Source organism: Cyprinodon variegatus, unplaced genomic scaffold (genome assembly GCF_000732505.1).
Source record: "Cyprinodon variegatus isolate N-32 unplaced genomic scaffold, C_variegatus-1.0 Scaffold535, whole genome shotgun sequence".
NCBI lineage: Eukaryota > Metazoa > Chordata > Actinopteri > Cyprinodontiformes > Cyprinodontidae > Cyprinodon > Cyprinodon variegatus.
In genome coordinates, this window is record NW_015150988.1 from 587,460 (window position 1) to 604,953 (window position 17,494).

Genomic DNA, 17,494 nt, shown 5'->3' on the forward strand with positions numbered 1-17,494 from the left:
AATCTTCATCAGCAACTAGATCAGTAGATTACAGTAGCTGTTCGTTAGCATCTTCGGGAGAACTGGGGGAATATTACTAGAGCTGGTTTTGTTATACAGCTTTTTGTTAATGGTGTTTCACAATTTGCTCTTTCTTTAAAATTTGAAAATTAGGAGCTTGATGGTTTTTTCTGTTTGCATATTTATATAATCATTGTTTCCATAGAATAAAAGGCTTCAGTAAAATGCATAAATATTTCTAGCTGTTGTTGTTAAGCTGGAACAGGTTTGGCTGCATTCAACTCCCTGATCTTCAGTTTTACTCCTCAGACTAAAGATAGGCCACAGTGCTGTTTTTGTTTTACTGTCGGCTTTAAAGGAAAGGAAGGAGGGTTATTTATCTCCAGCAGATCTTCGAATACGTCTCTGCTAAACTATCTGAATGATGATGCTAATAATCTACAGCTATACTTGATGCTTGAAACCAGCTCTTCGCTTTTTACCGCCTCAACTTAATTCATTCAGGATGTTTGCTTCCTCATGTTGAAAACTGGTCTTCAATTAATAAAATTCAAGATGTTAAATAATTTCTATAACCCCACAACAACTAAAGAAATACTTTATTTACAGGAGGAGGAAGAGGAAGGGGGTGAGGATGATGACGACGACGATGGCTTCTTTGTTCCTCATGGCTATCTCTCAGATGATGAGGGAGCGCTGGAGGAAGAGGTAGGATTAAAGCTTCCTCTTTGGGTTTTTGTTTCAGGGAATTAGTCTGAGGGGTTCTGGTCTTTAGTTCAATGGAATCCAACTATGTTCAGGTTTTAACTTAAGGACAAGATTTGCATGGAAATGTTTTAAAATCAGGAGAAAATTATAGAAACCTGAAACGTACCAACTGTTTTTTCAGGAAGGTGGAGACCTAGAAAAGCAAAAGCTGCGTCAGAAACTGAAAGCCAGGGAGTGGGACGAACTGATGTCCAGCAAGAAGAAGATGAAGGTGCTGGAGGCCGTGGTGAGAGGCTGCGTCTGGGAGGAGGAGGGACTCGCTCAGGATTCCTTCCAGCCTTATGCTGTGTGTCTGATTGAACCTTTGCCCACTGTGGACAACAGCCCTACAGCTGAAGAGCTGCGGCAGAAAGGACAACGAGAAGAGCAGCGTAAGTCGCACACTTTTACTGAATGATCTGTGGAAAGAGGAGCAGAAGTCGGATAACCGTTAATCTGCTGGTTTGGTTCCCATTAGGTTGGTTTTTCCCAACATCATCGTGTTCAGTAAAATGTTTAGCCTTCCTCATCACCAACTTCTTTATAACCTTTTAATAACATGAATCCTCCCTCAGTGCTGGGCCAGCTGCTCCCCCTGCTGCACGGAAATCTCAACAGCAGTAAGGTGATCATCACTGAGTTTCAGGAGTTTCGCCGTCAGCAGAGGTCCTCATCATCGTCCCCCTCTAAGCTGTCCAACCCTCAGAGCCCCCCAGAAAATATTCCATCCAGGTGAGGCAGAGTCTCATTAAGTAAAAGCATCTTAACCGCCTATTTTCTCTGCGTTAACGTCAAACCTGTCCATCAGAATGCATCTGAAGCGCTTGATCAAGAGCAACGCCGTTTACGAGAAGCGCTCCACCTACAAGCGCTGCTGCTGGTACGTGCACGCAGATGTCCTGTCCCGCTTCGGACAGGAAGCTCTTCCAGTTCCGTGCAAGTGGACCTACCTCACCACCGGAGCTCGGGAGGATTCCCGGGAAGACCCCCAGGCCGCCACCGGCTCCCAGGGAAACTCGCCCACTACGCCTCAAACCGCCGCCGCCCACTCAGCCTCCAACAAGAGGAAGAGCGCCGGCAGCATGTCAATCACCAGGTTTATGAAGCGATGCAACGATCCTGAGCAGGTAAGACCTTCGATCAGCTCCGGCTGCATTTTTAGGTTCCTGCTGGCACCTTAAAATAAAACCGTCTATGTTGACATCCGTTAGGCTGAAGCTGTGGAGGCGGACGGCTTCCAGGCGGACACTGAGGAAGATTATGATGACGACTGTGTTATCATCTCCCATGTTAGCGGTGAGTTACTTGAGAGAACCAGAAACAAATGCAAACTCTTTGGTTTTAAACCAGATCATCAATCTTGATTTGACTGCAGATCCTAAGAAAAAGATCCCCTCCAGTGAGAAAGACTGTCCGATGGAGGTGAGCCCCTCTGAAAGCGCTGCTGTTCCTGTGGTCAACGCTGCTCCTGCTCTCTCTACAGCCTGAGGAAAGGACAGGATGCTTTTCCCTCATCCACTTTCCCTTCATGGCTCCTTATTCTGCATCCAAAAAGAACTCAAGTCTTCAACAGACATGATGCGCCACAGCAGGCGGTGCTGGGCTCTTTCCCTACAAGCCGTGGCAGAAGATTACAGAATAAAAGCTAAGGAATGGGAAAAGAATCAAAGCAACTTAGAGTGTTATTACTAACGCTTCTGCTTAGTTAGAACCAGGGGAGAAATTCATTTCATAAGAAGTATTCAAATAATTAAGAAAATCTATACTTACGGTTTTTGAAAGTCAATAACAAACCTGTGTGGTTTGGTTTTTTCTTTTTTTTTCTTTTTTTTTTTTCTTTTTTGGTCTAAGTGTAAATAGTTCAGAATTCCTCATAAATTAGTGCTGGAAAACAAAACTGAGTCCATCTGTACATTGTGATCTTCCTGGTTTCACTCAAGCTGCGTTTATTGAAATAGAGGAGATGTCTGTACCTGTACAGTTAGTTACAGTGTTGGTGTTTTATAAATATGTATTTTTTCTCAAGAATACTTGAACAGGTTAATTTCATTAAACATAAATAAAAGTACTGCACCTTTTTTTTTTTTTTTCTTTTTTGTGTTAATTTTTTGTTATTTTTTATACATACACAGGATGGTTATTCCTGATTTAAAAAGATGGTGAGAAAGTGAAATGTCCAGTGGATTGTTTTTTGTTTTTTATTTCTTATATTTTTACTTTTTTGGAATCACCTTGACCTGGATGACAGAATCTTCACCAGCAAGATGAAGCTTAATGTTTCTGTGAAGCAGTGAATTAGACAAATTGGGATCTTCAGTCATTTTATGATATAACCTTCAGCATCTTTTTGTTCAAAGTGGAAAAATATGCCAAAACCCAGGGCTCCATTCTACTCTGTTAATCTTGAAAACTTTTTAAAATTATAGATATTCATGGTTATATTTAGAATTGCTCCTATTTGGTTTAAAAAAAAAAAAAAACATGTCATTTTTATTTGAATAAAATTCATCATCCACAAGAGTTTTTGAAGGTTAGCAAATATAGTTCAGCTGCAACAATTGTTTAAGGAAATGAAGTTTTTAAGCTAAAGCGAATTGAGCCAATACAAAAATTATATCTTCATGATAAAAGCTGACAAAAGCCAGCAGATGACCTTAAATCATTCAAAACTTCTCCAGTCTGTCTCTGGAATTAAGAACTGGTTTCTAATCTAATCTTTGAAGAGGACTTTGGACCCCTGAGCTAAAGTCCACTCCTTTATCTCCTTAGCCGAGGTAAATGGCTTTTATCAGTTTCTAATTTAATGTAACAGTTCCTGATGTCTGCAGCTATTCCTGTTGCTTGCAAATCTCTTTCTTTCCGTAGATTTCCTGGGGTTAATAGCTGCATACGTCAATCTGTGCAGCTTTGCAATCAAAAAGCTGCTTGGATGTGATATTTGACTTCATTCATCAGAGAAATCGGATATTTGAAGGGACTGTTGCCCGTTTAATCTGAAATCAGCTCTAGATCCTGACCAGGATCCTTGAACTCGCTAAGCTTGGTGGAAACATTGCCATCCTTTCAAAATAAAGGCCTTAATCTCAATATGAAGCAATGCATTATAATAAGTAGCATTAGCTTTTATACTGCATGCGGTGAATAACCAGTTTACTTTGTAAAACATGCTTAAGTTACGTCAAGATTTTTTATTTCATTAGCAGTAAATGGCAAATTGAATAGGAATATGTATTTTACTGCAAATTAGTTTCACTTTAACTGAATTTTTTTTTTAAACTCAGTGATCTTATAAAGATGGAGTTGAATTATCTTCTGAATAAATCAAACAAATTTCCACCCTTTTTTTAAATGACTAAATTAACAAAAATGCAAGGTTACTGGGCAAAACATCCCATTTTCCATAATACTCTACTGTTTCGGTTATCCAGTGGTTTCTCCATACCAGTTTTTTTCACATTATTAACAAACCTTTTTTCATCTGGCTGTAGCCACTAAACTTTTCTCGGATTTATCCGTTGATCATTATCCAGTCCCACCAAACATCCCCTCTGGGTCTCTTCCCAGTGGGACCTGTTAAGAACCCTCCACATGGCGGCATCCTGATCTGATGTCAGAACACCTTTATTAGCGTTGATGTTCACACTTGGTTTATTTCCCTCCTGTTATAAAGTTAATTATTTTCCACAATTTATTGATAAAACCTGAACATTCATCTATTTTAGATTCATTGCACACTAACTGAAATAGTTCAGGTCTTTTATTGTCTTCATATGGATGATTTTGGCATACAGCTCATGAAAATCCCAAACTCCTATTTCACAAAATTAGCATATGAAAAAGGTCTCTATGCACCTAATCATCTAAATCAATAAATTAACTCTAAACACCTGCAAAAGATTCCTGAGGCCTTTAAAACCCCCAGCCTGGTTCATCACTCAAAACCCCAATCGTGGGTCAGACTGCCGACCTGACTGCTTTCCAGAAGGCCATCACTGACACCCTCAAGCAAGAGGGTATGACACAGAAAGATATTTCTGAACCAATAGGCTGTTCCCAGAGTGCTGCTGTATCAAGGCACCTCAGTGGGAAGGAAAAATGTGTCAGAAAACGCTGCAAAACGAGAAGAGGTGACCGGACCCTGAGGAAGATTGTGGAGAAGGGCCGATTCCAGACCTTGGGGGACCTGCGGAAGCAGTGGACTGTGTCTGGAGTAGAAACATCCAGAGCCACCGTGCACAGGCGTGTGCAGGAAATGGGCTACTGGTGCCGCATTCCCCAGGTCAACCCACTTTAGAACCAGAAACACCGGCAGAGGCGCCTGACCTGGGCTACAGAGAAGCAGCACTGGACTGTTGCTCAGTTCTGCAGGTCATTTGGAAATCTAGCCAGAAAATTTTTTAAAGGGTGGCCAGGTAATAAAAAATGTACACTGAGGGGGGGCCGATAGTGGATAGGCACTAAAACCTCACTGTCAATCTACACTGTTCCTACAGGAAAATTAACGAGCAAAACATCCATATTTTCTAAATAAAGAAAAATTATACTTTCCCACAGGCTTTGCTAACAAATAGACACATATATTTAAACATTCGTGGTTTCTACATAAAAGGTACAGTGAATAATATTCTTTCAGGTTTGAGTTTTGGGCCAACATCTTTTCTTTGTCATTACTAACCTACTTTTATCAATAATTATTAGGCATAAAAATGATATTCACAAATACTAATATGAACATAAATTGATCATTTAATAAGTTTTTATTAAAAATAGTTATTTATCTTTGATCTCAATGAGGACTCCCAGATGACTTGCAGAGAGACGTAATTTTCTCTTTACCCCATAAAACACAAAACCTAGTTCTGAAAAGAGCATGAATTCTGTACTTATCTTTAATAAGTATGCCAAAACCATTCAGACAATAAAAGACCTGAAATATTTCAGTTTGTGTGTGATGAATCTAAAATATATGAATGTTCAGGTTTGATCATAACATTATGGAAAATAATGAACTTTATCACAATATGCTAATATTATGAGAAGGCCCTGTGTGTATATATTGAAAACATTCCACTCCACTGAAGGTGTTTCCTTCTCAGGGTGTCAAAGGTATTAATATTTATTAAACAAGTAGAAGTATAAATCCTTCTGTTTAAAAAAACTTTTGTAGAAGTTAGAGAATCAACTTAAGCTTTTTACCAAAGTAAAAGTGTTAAACTAACATTTTAAAACAATTTAAAATATTAAAGTAAACCATGAAGGGAAAAATGTTACGACAGAAGCTTTACTGCACCACCCTTTTAAAGGATCATCCATCTTCTTCCTCTTATCTGGGGTTGGGTGGCGGGGGTAGCAGCTTCAGTAGGGAGGCCCAGACATCTCTCTCTCCCGCCACTTGGGGAGGCCACAAGGCGCTCCCAGGCCAGCCCAGAAACATAGTCCCTCCAGCGTGTCCTGGGTCTCCTCCCAGTGGGACGTGCTTGGAACACCTCACCAGGGAGACGTCCAGGAGGCGTCCTAACCAGATGCCCAAGCCACCTCAACTGGCTCCTCTTGATGTGGAGGAGCAGCGGCTCTACTCTGACTCCTCCCCGGATGACTGAGCTCTAAGGGAGAGCCCAGACACACTACGGAGAAAACTCATTTCAGCTGCTTGTATCTGGGACATCATTCTTTCGGTCATGACCCAAAGCTCTTGACCATAGATGAGGGTAGGAACGTAGATCGACCCGTAAATCAAGAGCTTTGATTTTTGGCTCGGCTCTCTCTTCACCACCACAGGGCCCGCTTCACAGCAGACGCCGCACCGATCTCCCGCTCCATCTTCACCTTATTCGACAAACAAAAAGGATAATTTTTCTAAAATTCTGGACGATAACTTCCTTACACTTAAGTTTCTCAGTTTTTTTAACTAATGTTAACAGTGTCAAAATTTATTTTGCATCATCTTGGAAAACTAGTTTGGTTTGTGGTAAACAACAAGTTGGGGCAGCACCAATTGTTTGAATGAAACTAATTATTTTGATGGGTTTTATTTTTTTTTAATACCATCAGGCCATAATGAAAATTAGCTCAAATGACAAAACTAATGAGTCTATTTTTAAAATTTAAGGAGTAGAACTAAAAAGTTTTATAAAATTACTCCAGTAAAGTAGAGAAAATTTCTAGTTAATTAAGGTAACAAAGTATTTGTAATTTATTACTTAAAACCTCTGCTCAGCGCCCTTTCCCTGTTATTTTGCCCAGACATCACTTTTCTTAAAGTAAACAACTTTTAATAAGGACTTCAACATTATTTAATCTCAGTTCTTCAGGCTAATAGTACAGAAGTTTTACAGCGATGGTGGATTTCAGCATCAAAAGGATGAAGAAGAGCCATGAAAAACTGTTTTATTGGTATCAGTATGTTACGTCGTACCCTATCCATGATTGTTTTTTGGTTTTTTATGTTCCTGTATCTGTATTTTCATCTCTTTTTATTTATTTTTTTGTATTATTTGTAAAGTGACCTTGAGTGTCAAGAAAGGCGCTGTTAAATAAAATGTATTATTATTATTATTTAACCCTTTACAAACCTGACCTTATAGATAAGTAGCTGTAATATTATTTATATATTATATATTTCTCCAAACCTTGAGATATTTACTGACTGCTTCAACTAATCAGACTCCTGAGGGAGATTAAATGAAACATAAGGGATTTATGTTTGTAGCCTTTTAATGAAGGATAAAGATTATTCCTGACACGCTAAAACATCATAAGAGACTGCATAGACTTATCAAATCTTTTTATTTCATTAAACAAAATATGCAGCGAGGAGGAAGAGGGTTTTCTCTCTTTACCACAGGCAGGTTCAAAAGCAACAACTCAAAGCGTGACATTTAAATGGCAGCTCAACATTTCATTAAACATAAAGCTAATCAAACATTTAAACCCTTGAACTGGATTCAGATTCATTCAAACTGAAGGGGTGCATGAAACATTTCCTTCTTGTTAGGATTTAGACAGAAAGTCTTCCTTCTTTAACTAGCAGCTGTATCAGATTTATTAAAGAATAAAATGTTAAAATCATACTTGGTATAAATTCATATTGAGGGGGGAAAAAGCAGCAGAAAAAAAAAAATACATATTTGCATGCAAATAATGAGGTGGAAATCATTGAATCACATGGGATTTGTTTGTCTTTTCATGAAACCGTATTTAAGCTTTTCAGTAACCGTCGTTTACTTATTAATACGTCACCATGTGACCTTTCCTGGTGGTCAGACAGACCAACAGGAAAGGTCAACAGGATTTTAACCGATGAAATAAGGAACATTAATAAGGAACTTCCTAGCGAATGGGTTGCTAACATGACTGCTGCAGCTGCACGCTTGAAACGCGATAAAAAAAAAAAACTTTTCATTTCAATAAATAAAAACCTGTTGGACAAACAGAGACTTCAGATTAAAATCCCAAAGCTGTGAAAAACATTTGAGAAAAAAAGGAATTTTTGCAGAAATGTAATTCAGACACCAGGCTGATGCCAGAAAGATTTTAGCTTTATTATAAATCTCTATTAAGCAACCAAATGGATCACCTTAGTGGCCAAAATCCTCAGATTAATTTCAAATTTACAGAATTATTAAATATTAAACCAGTATTTAAGCTTTAATTAACCTTTCAAAGTGCTTTAATCTAAGTACATCTCAATCGATTAGAAAATCATCAATTCAGAAATCTTAATTCTGCCGGAGCAAATTAATTCATGTTGATAGATTCAGACATTTCTGTCAAGTTTGATGATTATTAACTCAAAATTCATTTTCAGAGAAATATACCAGTTATCCTGAATAGAGAGCTGATTAGTTTGGGGAGATTCCTACAGGGAGAGAAGCTGAAGCCGGTGTCTCCAGTCATCGCACAGACTGGTTCAGTACATGAGCCACAACTTTAAAAAGCATTTTATAGACCAATAAAATAAAAATAACTGCAGATCAGTGGTCTAATATCACCTCCAGGTATAAAATACTACTGAGTTTTATTTGGAAGTCTATGATGCTTAAGGTAAAGTTTCCATGGGGATGATTTCAGGAGCCGCGGCGTCTGGTGTCGGTCCACCATGTTTTAATCAAGGTCAAAGTGAGTGCAGCCGATCCTGGAGAAAAGTTTTAAAGAATTCATCAGCTACATGCTTCCCTCTTTAGACAACCTTTACCACATGAGATGCTGATTTCATTTGTTAGTATTTAGCATCTGCCTGATCAGCCAAGCGTATTGGATAAGAGCGCCCATGGCCGACACTGACAAGCTTTATTAAAGAGAGTTCCTGAACACATCAGCAGAGCCATAAGCTGATCCTCTACATGCCTCCCTGGATGGCATGTCGGCCACTACTGAGTTAATTACTGAACAACATAACTTCTATAATAAAGTTATTTACTGAATTTACAATTTTTTTTAAAACTGTAAGCTTTAAAGAACAGAACTGAACAAAATTACTGAATTAAATCAACTTATTAATCATGATGCTGTTTAACTCTCAGCCTTTATCCAGTTATTATGCAGAAAGGATGTCTGGTGGTCCCTGCTGCCATTGCAGCTACAGAACAACAGTAACGGGAGCAGACGGCCATCGATAAACACAGCAAACACGGAGCTCACCTTCAACACTGACAGAAGAAAGCAATCGCTTTAAGACTTCCATTGAACCACGCAGACATGAAACATGTTCTCCATCTGATGGAGATCCAAACAAACACGCCTCCCGCTGAGGCATGTGGGACGGGGCTGCGTCCTCACATGGAGAGAGGAGGGGGGAAGCTCAACAATGGAAGGTTCCCCCCAGCTTCTCCTTTTAACTTTAAGTAGAATGTGTAAAAATAAATACAGCACTACTCCAGAGGCAATTTCACTTCAGCAGCGAGTGAGGGACAGGGGGAGGTAGTAGGGGACAGTTTGTGGGCAGACTGCGCCTTCTCTGCTCAGCTCAGGGTTTGAATTTTCTCCAGAAGCTCCGGTTTGAGGAGGGTGGGGCTCTTTCCACCCGCAGCTGCAATGTCAGCCTGCACGGCCGCATCCCAGGCAAACGTCAGCAGGGCAGCGGGGACCTGCAACAAAAAGACGGATTTATTACATGAACGCATCCAGTTAAATGAAACAACTTGAACTATTTCTCCTCATTAAATACTCGCGGTGTCGCCTGTTTCCCAAGCAGACACCCAACTCACCAGGTTAGAGTCTACCAGAGAAACTTCCTCAGACTCTTGCAGCTTTTGACCTCCGGGGGCGATGAGCTCAAACGGCTGCCAGCCGTCCACCAGCGACTCCCGGACGAATTCAAAGAGTGCAGGCAGGCGGTCCCAGGCATAAAATGTAGCTGTAAAGAGGATGAACGCCATTCGAGCTGAGTTTGAACCATTCCATTCAGTGCAGCCACTAAAACTGAGCTATCTCTATAGTTATGCTGCTATAGGCTTAGACCTCTGGAGGACATAGGGACCCCCATTTCATCATTCTCTCTCTATTCCCCTACTCTGCAGAATCTGTTCGTTCAATCTCTAACATTCTGCTCTCTCTGCTTTTTGTCATAGTAGCTTCATCTGGTCTGTTCCTGTTTGACATGTGATGTGAACTGGCGCTATAGAAATAAACTGAATAGAATTGAATTGAATTAAAACTAAGCTGGACACTCGAAGCCTACAGATGAGAAGAACAGAAATGGAAGGGGAGCTCACCCTGCAGCAGGTTCCCATCAGGCAGTCTGATTCGGAGCAGGGTATAGTTGTATTTCCTTCTCTCCCTCTGTTCCTCCTTCTCCCTCATAGCTTTTGTGCGAAGCATGGCGTTCCTCTCCACCAACTCACTTCTAGGAAACAGAAAACACCCCGAATAATTTATAGCTCTATTACTTCTAGTTGCACGTGAAGCAGCTAATAGAAGTGGCACGTACCTCTGCTGCTGCTCCTTCTTTAGCTCCTCTGCGGTCAGGTTGTAGAAATCGGACGGCAGCTCGAAGCGCTGTGCGTTGGGAGACGGTCGGAAAGCCTGAGGCTGCCGGTCCAGTTTGGCTCTGACTGGCTCTCCTCTCTGAAGACGATCTCTCCGCTCCTTCATCAGCTCCAGGGCGTCACCACTTTGCTCCGGTAAGACCAGAAACTCCTCTTCCTCCTCTGATCTCCATTAAAAGTAAAAATGATAACAAATGTAAACACTGAATAATCCTTCCTGGATTCTTAGCTGGATTTAGGCCTGAAGCAACTGGGTTGTTTGAACTCATCGATAATTTTATTTCAACTCTGGTTGAATGTTTAGAGTCGCTGTCCTTCATCACACTTTTGGGTGCTTCGCAGCCCCGTGTTTCACTCCATTCATCTATGCTTTAACTTGAAGGGGCTTCTCTGTCCCTGCTAAGGAAAGCTAAGCCCACAGCACTATACTGCCACCACTTTTTAGCTACGAAATGCAGGTTTCTGGATATTTTGCCTTAAAACAATTAGCTTTCTTCTTATAGCATGATTCCTTAAGAGTTAACTTCTTGGCTGTTTCTCTCACTGATTCTTTCCTCACTAATGTCACATTGAGCTGTTTTTGCTCCATCGGGGGTCACAGAGCAACTTTTACATTCACGCCAGCGAGCAAAACTCGTTTTGTGCCGCAAACATTAAGTGATCCTTTATAAAGAGAGGAAAATTATAACTTATGTTTAAATAAATATCTACCAAAGATTTGTCAGTTGTTTAAAAAATAAAATGTGGTGCTATTTCATAAATTACGTTTTAAAATGAAGGAAAAATAGCAAAGAAATAATAATAATAAATAAATAAATACATTTTAATGGGTTCCTGATTTTTTTTTATTTAAAAAAAACAGGGAAAAACAAAAATTTTCCCCACTGAAAAAACAAATAATACATTTCTGTTATATTTAGATTCCATTTATTTAGGAAATTCAACGTAATTAGTCAACAGAGAAAATTCTAATCAGCATTTGTTAGAATACCTATTTTTCCAAAGATTAGCTTTTCATCATTGTTTAGTCAAAATGATGAAGAGCCCCAGGCTCAAGACATCTGTGATAGATGGGGCAGAAGTTTGGAATATCATCTGATGAGTAAATAATAAGTTTGCTGTGGTCCTCAGTCTTTCTGATAATACTGACTCTCTAATATTCTCCAACAAACCTATAATGATTTCACAGAACAGCAGGATGTATGCTGAGTAGCTTAGACACAGCTGGACTCTGGGTTGTTTTATTAAAGGCACTGTTTTTCCTTCATTTTATGCAGGAGTATCAGAATAAAAGGGGTTAAATCCAGATGTTTTTATTTGAAAATTAAAAAATAAATTTCCTTCTAATTCACAATTATTCCCTTCTTTAAGTTAACATGTTTAGCTTTATCCTGAACAACCTGAGCAAAGTTCGGAGGGTGTGAATATTTTTTGAAGGGACAGATCTGAAAACAGCAGGATTCATTTACCTTGGCCGTCTACAGGAAGCATAACACTTATGAAGCCCAAAGCCTGCAAAAACTCCCGACTTCCCTCCACAGGACGCACTTTCTCCTGAAACACATCGAGCAATGTTTTTAAAAATCAATGGAAAACAGATTTCTGCATCAACCATCTTCCAAATGCTTTTTAATCAAGTCTGTCCTAAATCAGAAACACCTAATTTGCTCTAAACTCACCTGGAAGACCTTATTGCTGACTTTGATCTTCCTGTACTTCTCCTCTGATGGATTCTTACATATATTATCAACATATCTGTAAATAAAAAAACAAGAAATACGGAATGGACAGTTTTTTATGATAAATGCTAAAATATATCAGTCAATATGGAATATGTCTTACTTGCTGATGATGTCCACAGCTGCCTTCACTTTCTCTCTATCTTTGTTAAATGTGTGGATCATCATAACAGAAGCCTCGATATCATCCTCCTCAAAGCGCTGACGGTAAAAACACAGAACATGAAACCACATAAAACCCCCACCCCCCCCGAATCACATTTAGAGCCTGTTGTGTCTGCCTAAGAGCCTCAGACATGTTATAGTTTGCCGTCCTCAGACATACCATCAGAATGGCCTCTTTAATGTGGACTTCCCTCTGACTCTTGGTTAACGTGGCTCCAGTGAGAGGGCAGGTGAAGTAGACGCCGGACACAGAGAGGCAAGCCGGATCTTTCACTTTGGATCCCTGGAATAAATTCAGTTATTGCCGTTAGCTACAGCTATCCACTTCTTTGCTCATCAGGTGAAATGGTGGCGTACATCATGCTCCAGATGGAACATACCTCGGCTGGGAGAGTGGTTTCCTTCTCTACCAGAGCCGCTGCCTCAGCCTCAAGTTCTCTTTTCACTGCAAAGGAGAAACGGATTAGTAAAGCAAAGAAAACTAATCTTCTTTCATCAAATTCTTGTTAGATTCAAATAAAATTTGAGTGTTTAGACTTTGCTTCAACACAGAGCAGCAAAGTAAAGTCCAGTGAACTCTTATGGTTTAAAGGTACTATTACTGATAACAGATAATGGGTGTTGAGTTGTTTTTATAGACTACTTCTAATAGCACGTTGTTGCAGAAGCTGTATAACTCCTTCTACTTGCATTGCCTTTTCCATTTTGCAAGGATTAAAAATGTATTTATAGGACATGTTTGGTGGTTCAGAGGTCCTCCACATTTTTCAGGACATCCTCTTCAGATTTGTCAGTTGCTTTTTGAGCCAGAGTTTCAAGTGTAATTTAAAAAACTTTAAATATGGATTCTTTAAAAAATAAAATCACAGATTGAAGGACTGATGGCCCGACGGAAATATTAATGAATGGAGGAAAAAAACAAAAACAAACAAAGACAGCCAGATGGAAAGTATAGAGGGAAGAGTGAAAAATTTAATAATTATCTGATAGTTGGATGGAAAAATGGATGTGCAGATGAAAGAATAGAGGGATGGAAGGAAAAAAGAATATGTGAATAAATAACCAGCTGGAGGAATTGAAAAATCTAGGAGAAAAGATGGGACACATGGTTGAATCACTGGGTGGAAACGCAGCTCCTTATTGGATCCCTCTTGGTAACTTTTTACATGAAAACCAAAACAGTTTTTATGCCCACTAATTAAAGCCTGATGATAAAGCAAAAGGTATCTTATATATTAACAATTTCTAGAAAAATACAAAGTGCATGTTACTATAATTATTAATGTTGCATTAATCAGAGAAAAAAAACAGGGAAATGAGTATAGATCAGTCAGATTAGAGAGGAAACCATCCAGCAGCAGGCCTGTGTGATCCTCACCCTGGTTCCTGATGGCATCCTGGGAGGTGTGCACTTTAGGCCGAGGCTTCTGCTCGATCCGGGCCAGGGCCGCGGCCCCTGCCATCTGTGCCCCTTCGCTGGGAGCATGCCTGCTCTGCTTGGAGCTGCTCGGTGCCGCGACTGGCTTACTGCGGAAGCGATCATCAACACGTCATGAGTTCAGATCAGAGCTTCAAAGCCTTCTGAGTGAGTTAGAAGGCATAACTAAGCAGCGCTGCAGCGAGTCAACTGGAGCATCGCTGACAGATCTGTTTAATGCACTTATTCAGGCGGCTTCTTTAGCTTTAGCGCTTTAAGCTTGTTGGCGGATTAACTGTCAAAGTTAGCACGGCGTCTCCTACCGCCTGTTGTTTACATAACAAACTACTAACTAATAAAAACATACCAAGCCAAAACTGAAATATAAAAATGTTTGATGAGTTGTCTAACAGTTTATCTATGATTAACTGAGTAGAAAGAAGAAAATCGTTTGAATTGCCTTGTTTCTTCGGTTAACTTCTTCCCGGGTCCTGCAGATTTAAATTTTATGTCCTTTTTAATATCTTCAAATAGCTTCTTCATCTTCTGGATCCGTCAGTAAAAGAAAACCATCAGAAAAGATTGTTATCAGCAAGTCAAGAGCAGCAAGCTACACTAAGCTAGGAGGTGGAGCAGAACCAAAACAAAATCCATAAAAAAAACCTGCTTCCGTCTCACCAAATAAATATGTCGCCCCCTGGTGGCTCGGAAAGGAACTCACTTCTAAAGGCTGTATCCGCCTAAAACGGGACTACAATAGGATACAGCTTCCAAACATTCTCTACTTGTTAATCTCCCACATTTATTATTAAAATCACTTAATGATACTGATGTTCTTGTTACTTAAGTACAACAATATAATCTGCCTATTTTTGCAATTGTCTTCAACAGAAACACACAATGTCCCACATCCCATGTGTGAGTGTGAGGTACTTGTTTGTATGACAGACAGTGATCGCATCTTAAGTGATCCTTCCTGACAATTTTACCAAAAACCCTTTTCTGTTATAAAACATATTGTTTAGAAATATACTTTTCAGAAAAAAAACTAAAGTTTTCCATTTATATTGATCAAATTTATGAAACAATGTTTACTCTCAGTTGATTAGTAATATCATGGCATTTTGCAGTTATTAAATAAAATGCTTTATCATAGTTTGAATTCTATTATCTATTTCTTTCTATTATTAAAATGTCTTTGAACTAAAATACATTGAAAAGCTGCAAAAACAGAGAAAACCTAAAACACTTGTTTTCACTTTACCTTAATAAAGTATTAATTTATTAAATCTCACAAGTTTTTAAAAAAAATCAAATTCAAACGCAAGCAGTTTCGTTAATAATAACATGTTCTGTAAACGCATCATTTCATCATCTCCTCCTCACTGCTCTCACGTTTACGAGGAGCACCTGAAGGCAGCATACCGTGCGCTGATGCCACGTTAAATGTGACGTAGCAGGAGGCGGAGGCCGATGGGCGGAGTCATCGCAGAGTGTAGTTAGACGGGAACCACACAGCAGTACATATTAATGCTTTTAACAGCAACGGGAGACTTGGAGAGAGGTGAGGGGTTGGTTACTAGTATATTTTTTGAATGATAATGTTTATATAAAGCTATTATTATTACTATGTGGTGATTTTCTGATATAAATATGTGCTCGGCACCAGTTTCCTGACAGCATGTCTGAGCTGCTAATGTCAGGTTGATAAATGATGATTAAAAGCTCCCTTATGGGTAAAATAGAGCTTTATGGAGGTAATTCTGTCTGTGTTTAGTTTCTATGCTCGCCCTGGAATGAAGCAATTCTCCAGTTGATAATCAAACATGAGTCTCATTCTAGGAAACATCAATGTTTAAGTTTTCAGGGCTGAATCTGCCACTTATTGTTAGTATATGATGATGATTCAGAGAACAAATCATTTCTCTAAATCAGTTTAATCTGAGACATTTCAGAAGAAATCTCCTGGAGGATTTCCTGCTTTATAAAGCTGCTTGTTAAGGGTGTGTGAGCAAACACCAACCATTTAAGTCATGGTTTCATTTCAATGCTGGATGTTGAGCTGTAACCAGTTCTGTCAGCAGCCAGACTTTGTTTCATCCCAGTTCCTACCCACTTAAATCTACTTCTATCATCCTTTCATTTAGTCAGATTTAGCCCTCATCTTAAAACATAATCTAATTCAAATGTTTTCTGTTTGGTAGTCATGACAGCATAATTAAATGTTCAATGTTTTCTTGTTTTTTTTTGCAGATTTAACCCAAATCCTTATCAATCATGGACCCAAACACCAGCGGACTGGAGCAGAAGTTGGCTGAAGCGGGCCAGTCTCACCTCCTGCAGTTCTGGAAGGAGCTGAGCCCTAAAGAGCAGCAGAACCTCTTCCAGGAGCTTCAGGGTTTAGATTTCCAGGAGATCAACGGGTTCTTCAAGAACGCCATGGAGACGTCCAGCAACAGCAAACACGAGAAGATGGACGGCCGCATGGAGCCGGTTCCCAGGGATGTACTCGGGAGTGTGACGAGAGACAGGGAGAGCCTGAAAGACTGGGAGGTCAAAGGTCAGTCGGTCAGGCCGTTCACATTTTTTTTCTTGCCTTTAAAGAGAAGAGTCTTTATTATCCAGCAGAACAATAAGGAAGCAGGAAAATGTTTTTATTATTGTTGTGCCGTCTTTTATCCAGTAGAAAAAAACCTCAATCATATTCTAATTTTTCCTGGAAAACAAGCAGAGAAGAGGCTTTAACCCGGATTATTTTGGGTTTTTACCTCATAATAAAGGGAACCAATTTACTGGTATCGCTCCGGGAAGCTTAACGAGATTAAAGCATCACATGGCGGCCCAGATCATGTGATACAGACAGAGGCTGGTGCATTTTCTCATGTCTTCCTTTGGGAAAGTTCAGAGAACCTACTTCCAGATCCTCAGAAGGAAGACATTTCAGTGCATCTACTTCCACAGCCGCAGCCCTAACAGCAGCAAAACCATCCACTGACTCACTGCATGATTCAACACTTTGCCCCAGTTTAGTTTATTGGGAATTTTTGATAATGAGCAAGGAGGTTGTCATTGTTTTGGGTCATTTGCCCAATCCCCTCGTTGCTGAGGAGATTCCAATGAATCACTTGGAAGTGTATCTATGGCCAGAAGACATCTGGTTCTGATTCGGTGCTGACGTCATTGGCTTCGTCTCTCTTGACCCTCATTGATGAAGTCATCTCACCACGCCGTGGCCACTGTTGTGTGCGCCGGCCGGGTGTGGCGTGAGAGTGTTTGTTTGTGCAGGACGCCAGTCAAAGTCTAGCGGACCCTCCCCAGCGCATTCAGAACGTGTCTGTTTGCAGCCGCAGTTAGAAACACGGCTGCTTATATTGTGTCACGTTGCCGGCAGTAAACCTGAGATAAACTTGACACCCAGAATCAATAAAATATCAACTTTT

At 39.9% G+C, this 17,494-nt stretch overlaps 3 protein-coding genes across 3 annotated transcripts in view; 2 read left to right on the plus strand and 1 right to left on the minus strand.

The window, feature by feature from the left end:
* chaf1a (chromatin assembly factor 1 subunit A) overlaps positions 1–2,817 on the plus strand; it is a 17,175-nt gene extending 14,358 nt beyond the window's left edge. Inside the window, exons 11-16 of the mRNA XM_015391330.1 lie at positions 610–708; positions 890–1,139; positions 1,323–1,479; positions 1,556–1,874; positions 1,959–2,043; positions 2,123–2,817. Of these exons, the coding sequence (XP_015246816.1) occupies positions 610–708; positions 890–1,139; positions 1,323–1,479; positions 1,556–1,874; positions 1,959–2,043; positions 2,123–2,235 (1,023 nt within the window). The 3' untranslated portion in view covers positions 2,236–2,817. The remainder of the gene's footprint in view (positions 1–609; positions 709–889; positions 1,140–1,322; positions 1,480–1,555; positions 1,875–1,958; positions 2,044–2,122) is intronic.
* Positions 2,818–7,489: 4,672 nt separating this feature from the next.
* On the minus strand, positions 7,490–14,597 carry ubxn6 (UBX domain protein 6). The gene is made up of 11 exons (XM_015391297.1): positions 14,515–14,597; positions 14,016–14,164; positions 13,018–13,082; positions 12,798–12,920; positions 12,576–12,673; positions 12,413–12,488; positions 12,203–12,287; positions 10,676–10,895; positions 10,461–10,591; positions 9,954–10,102; positions 7,490–9,833 (listed from the first exon to the last, which is right to left on the minus strand). Exons 1-11 carry the CDS (start codon positions 14,595–14,597, stop codon positions 9,708–9,710), a joined length of 1,305 nt encoding a protein of 434 aa, XP_015246783.1. The 3' UTR covers positions 7,490–9,707.
* Positions 14,598–15,497: 900 nt separating this feature from the next.
* Positions 15,498–16,614, plus strand: LOC107095286 (UDP-N-acetylhexosamine pyrophosphorylase-like; the record flags this gene model as incomplete). Its single annotated transcript, XM_015391302.1, has 2 exons — positions 15,498–15,618; positions 16,308–16,614. A coding segment is annotated over exon 2 (283 nt), but the record flags the coding sequence as incomplete, so codon positions are not given.
* Between the last annotated feature and the right edge of the window lie 880 nt (positions 16,615–17,494).

Bases quoted from the DNA above. Each gene is read 5' to 3' on its own strand.
- ubxn6 (XM_015391297.1), bottom strand. From the start codon at position 14,597: ATGAAGAAGCTATTTGAAGATATTAAAAAGGACATAAAATTTAAATCT. The intron at 14,165-14,514 runs GCAATTCAAACG...TCGCTTCCGCAG, and splicing joins AAGTTAACCGAAGAAACAAG to TAAGCCAGTCGCGGCACCGA. The intron at 10,896-12,202 runs GTAAATGAATCC...AATGGAGATCAG, and splicing joins GCTTCCTGTAGACGGCCAAG to AGGAGGAAGAGGAGTTTCTG.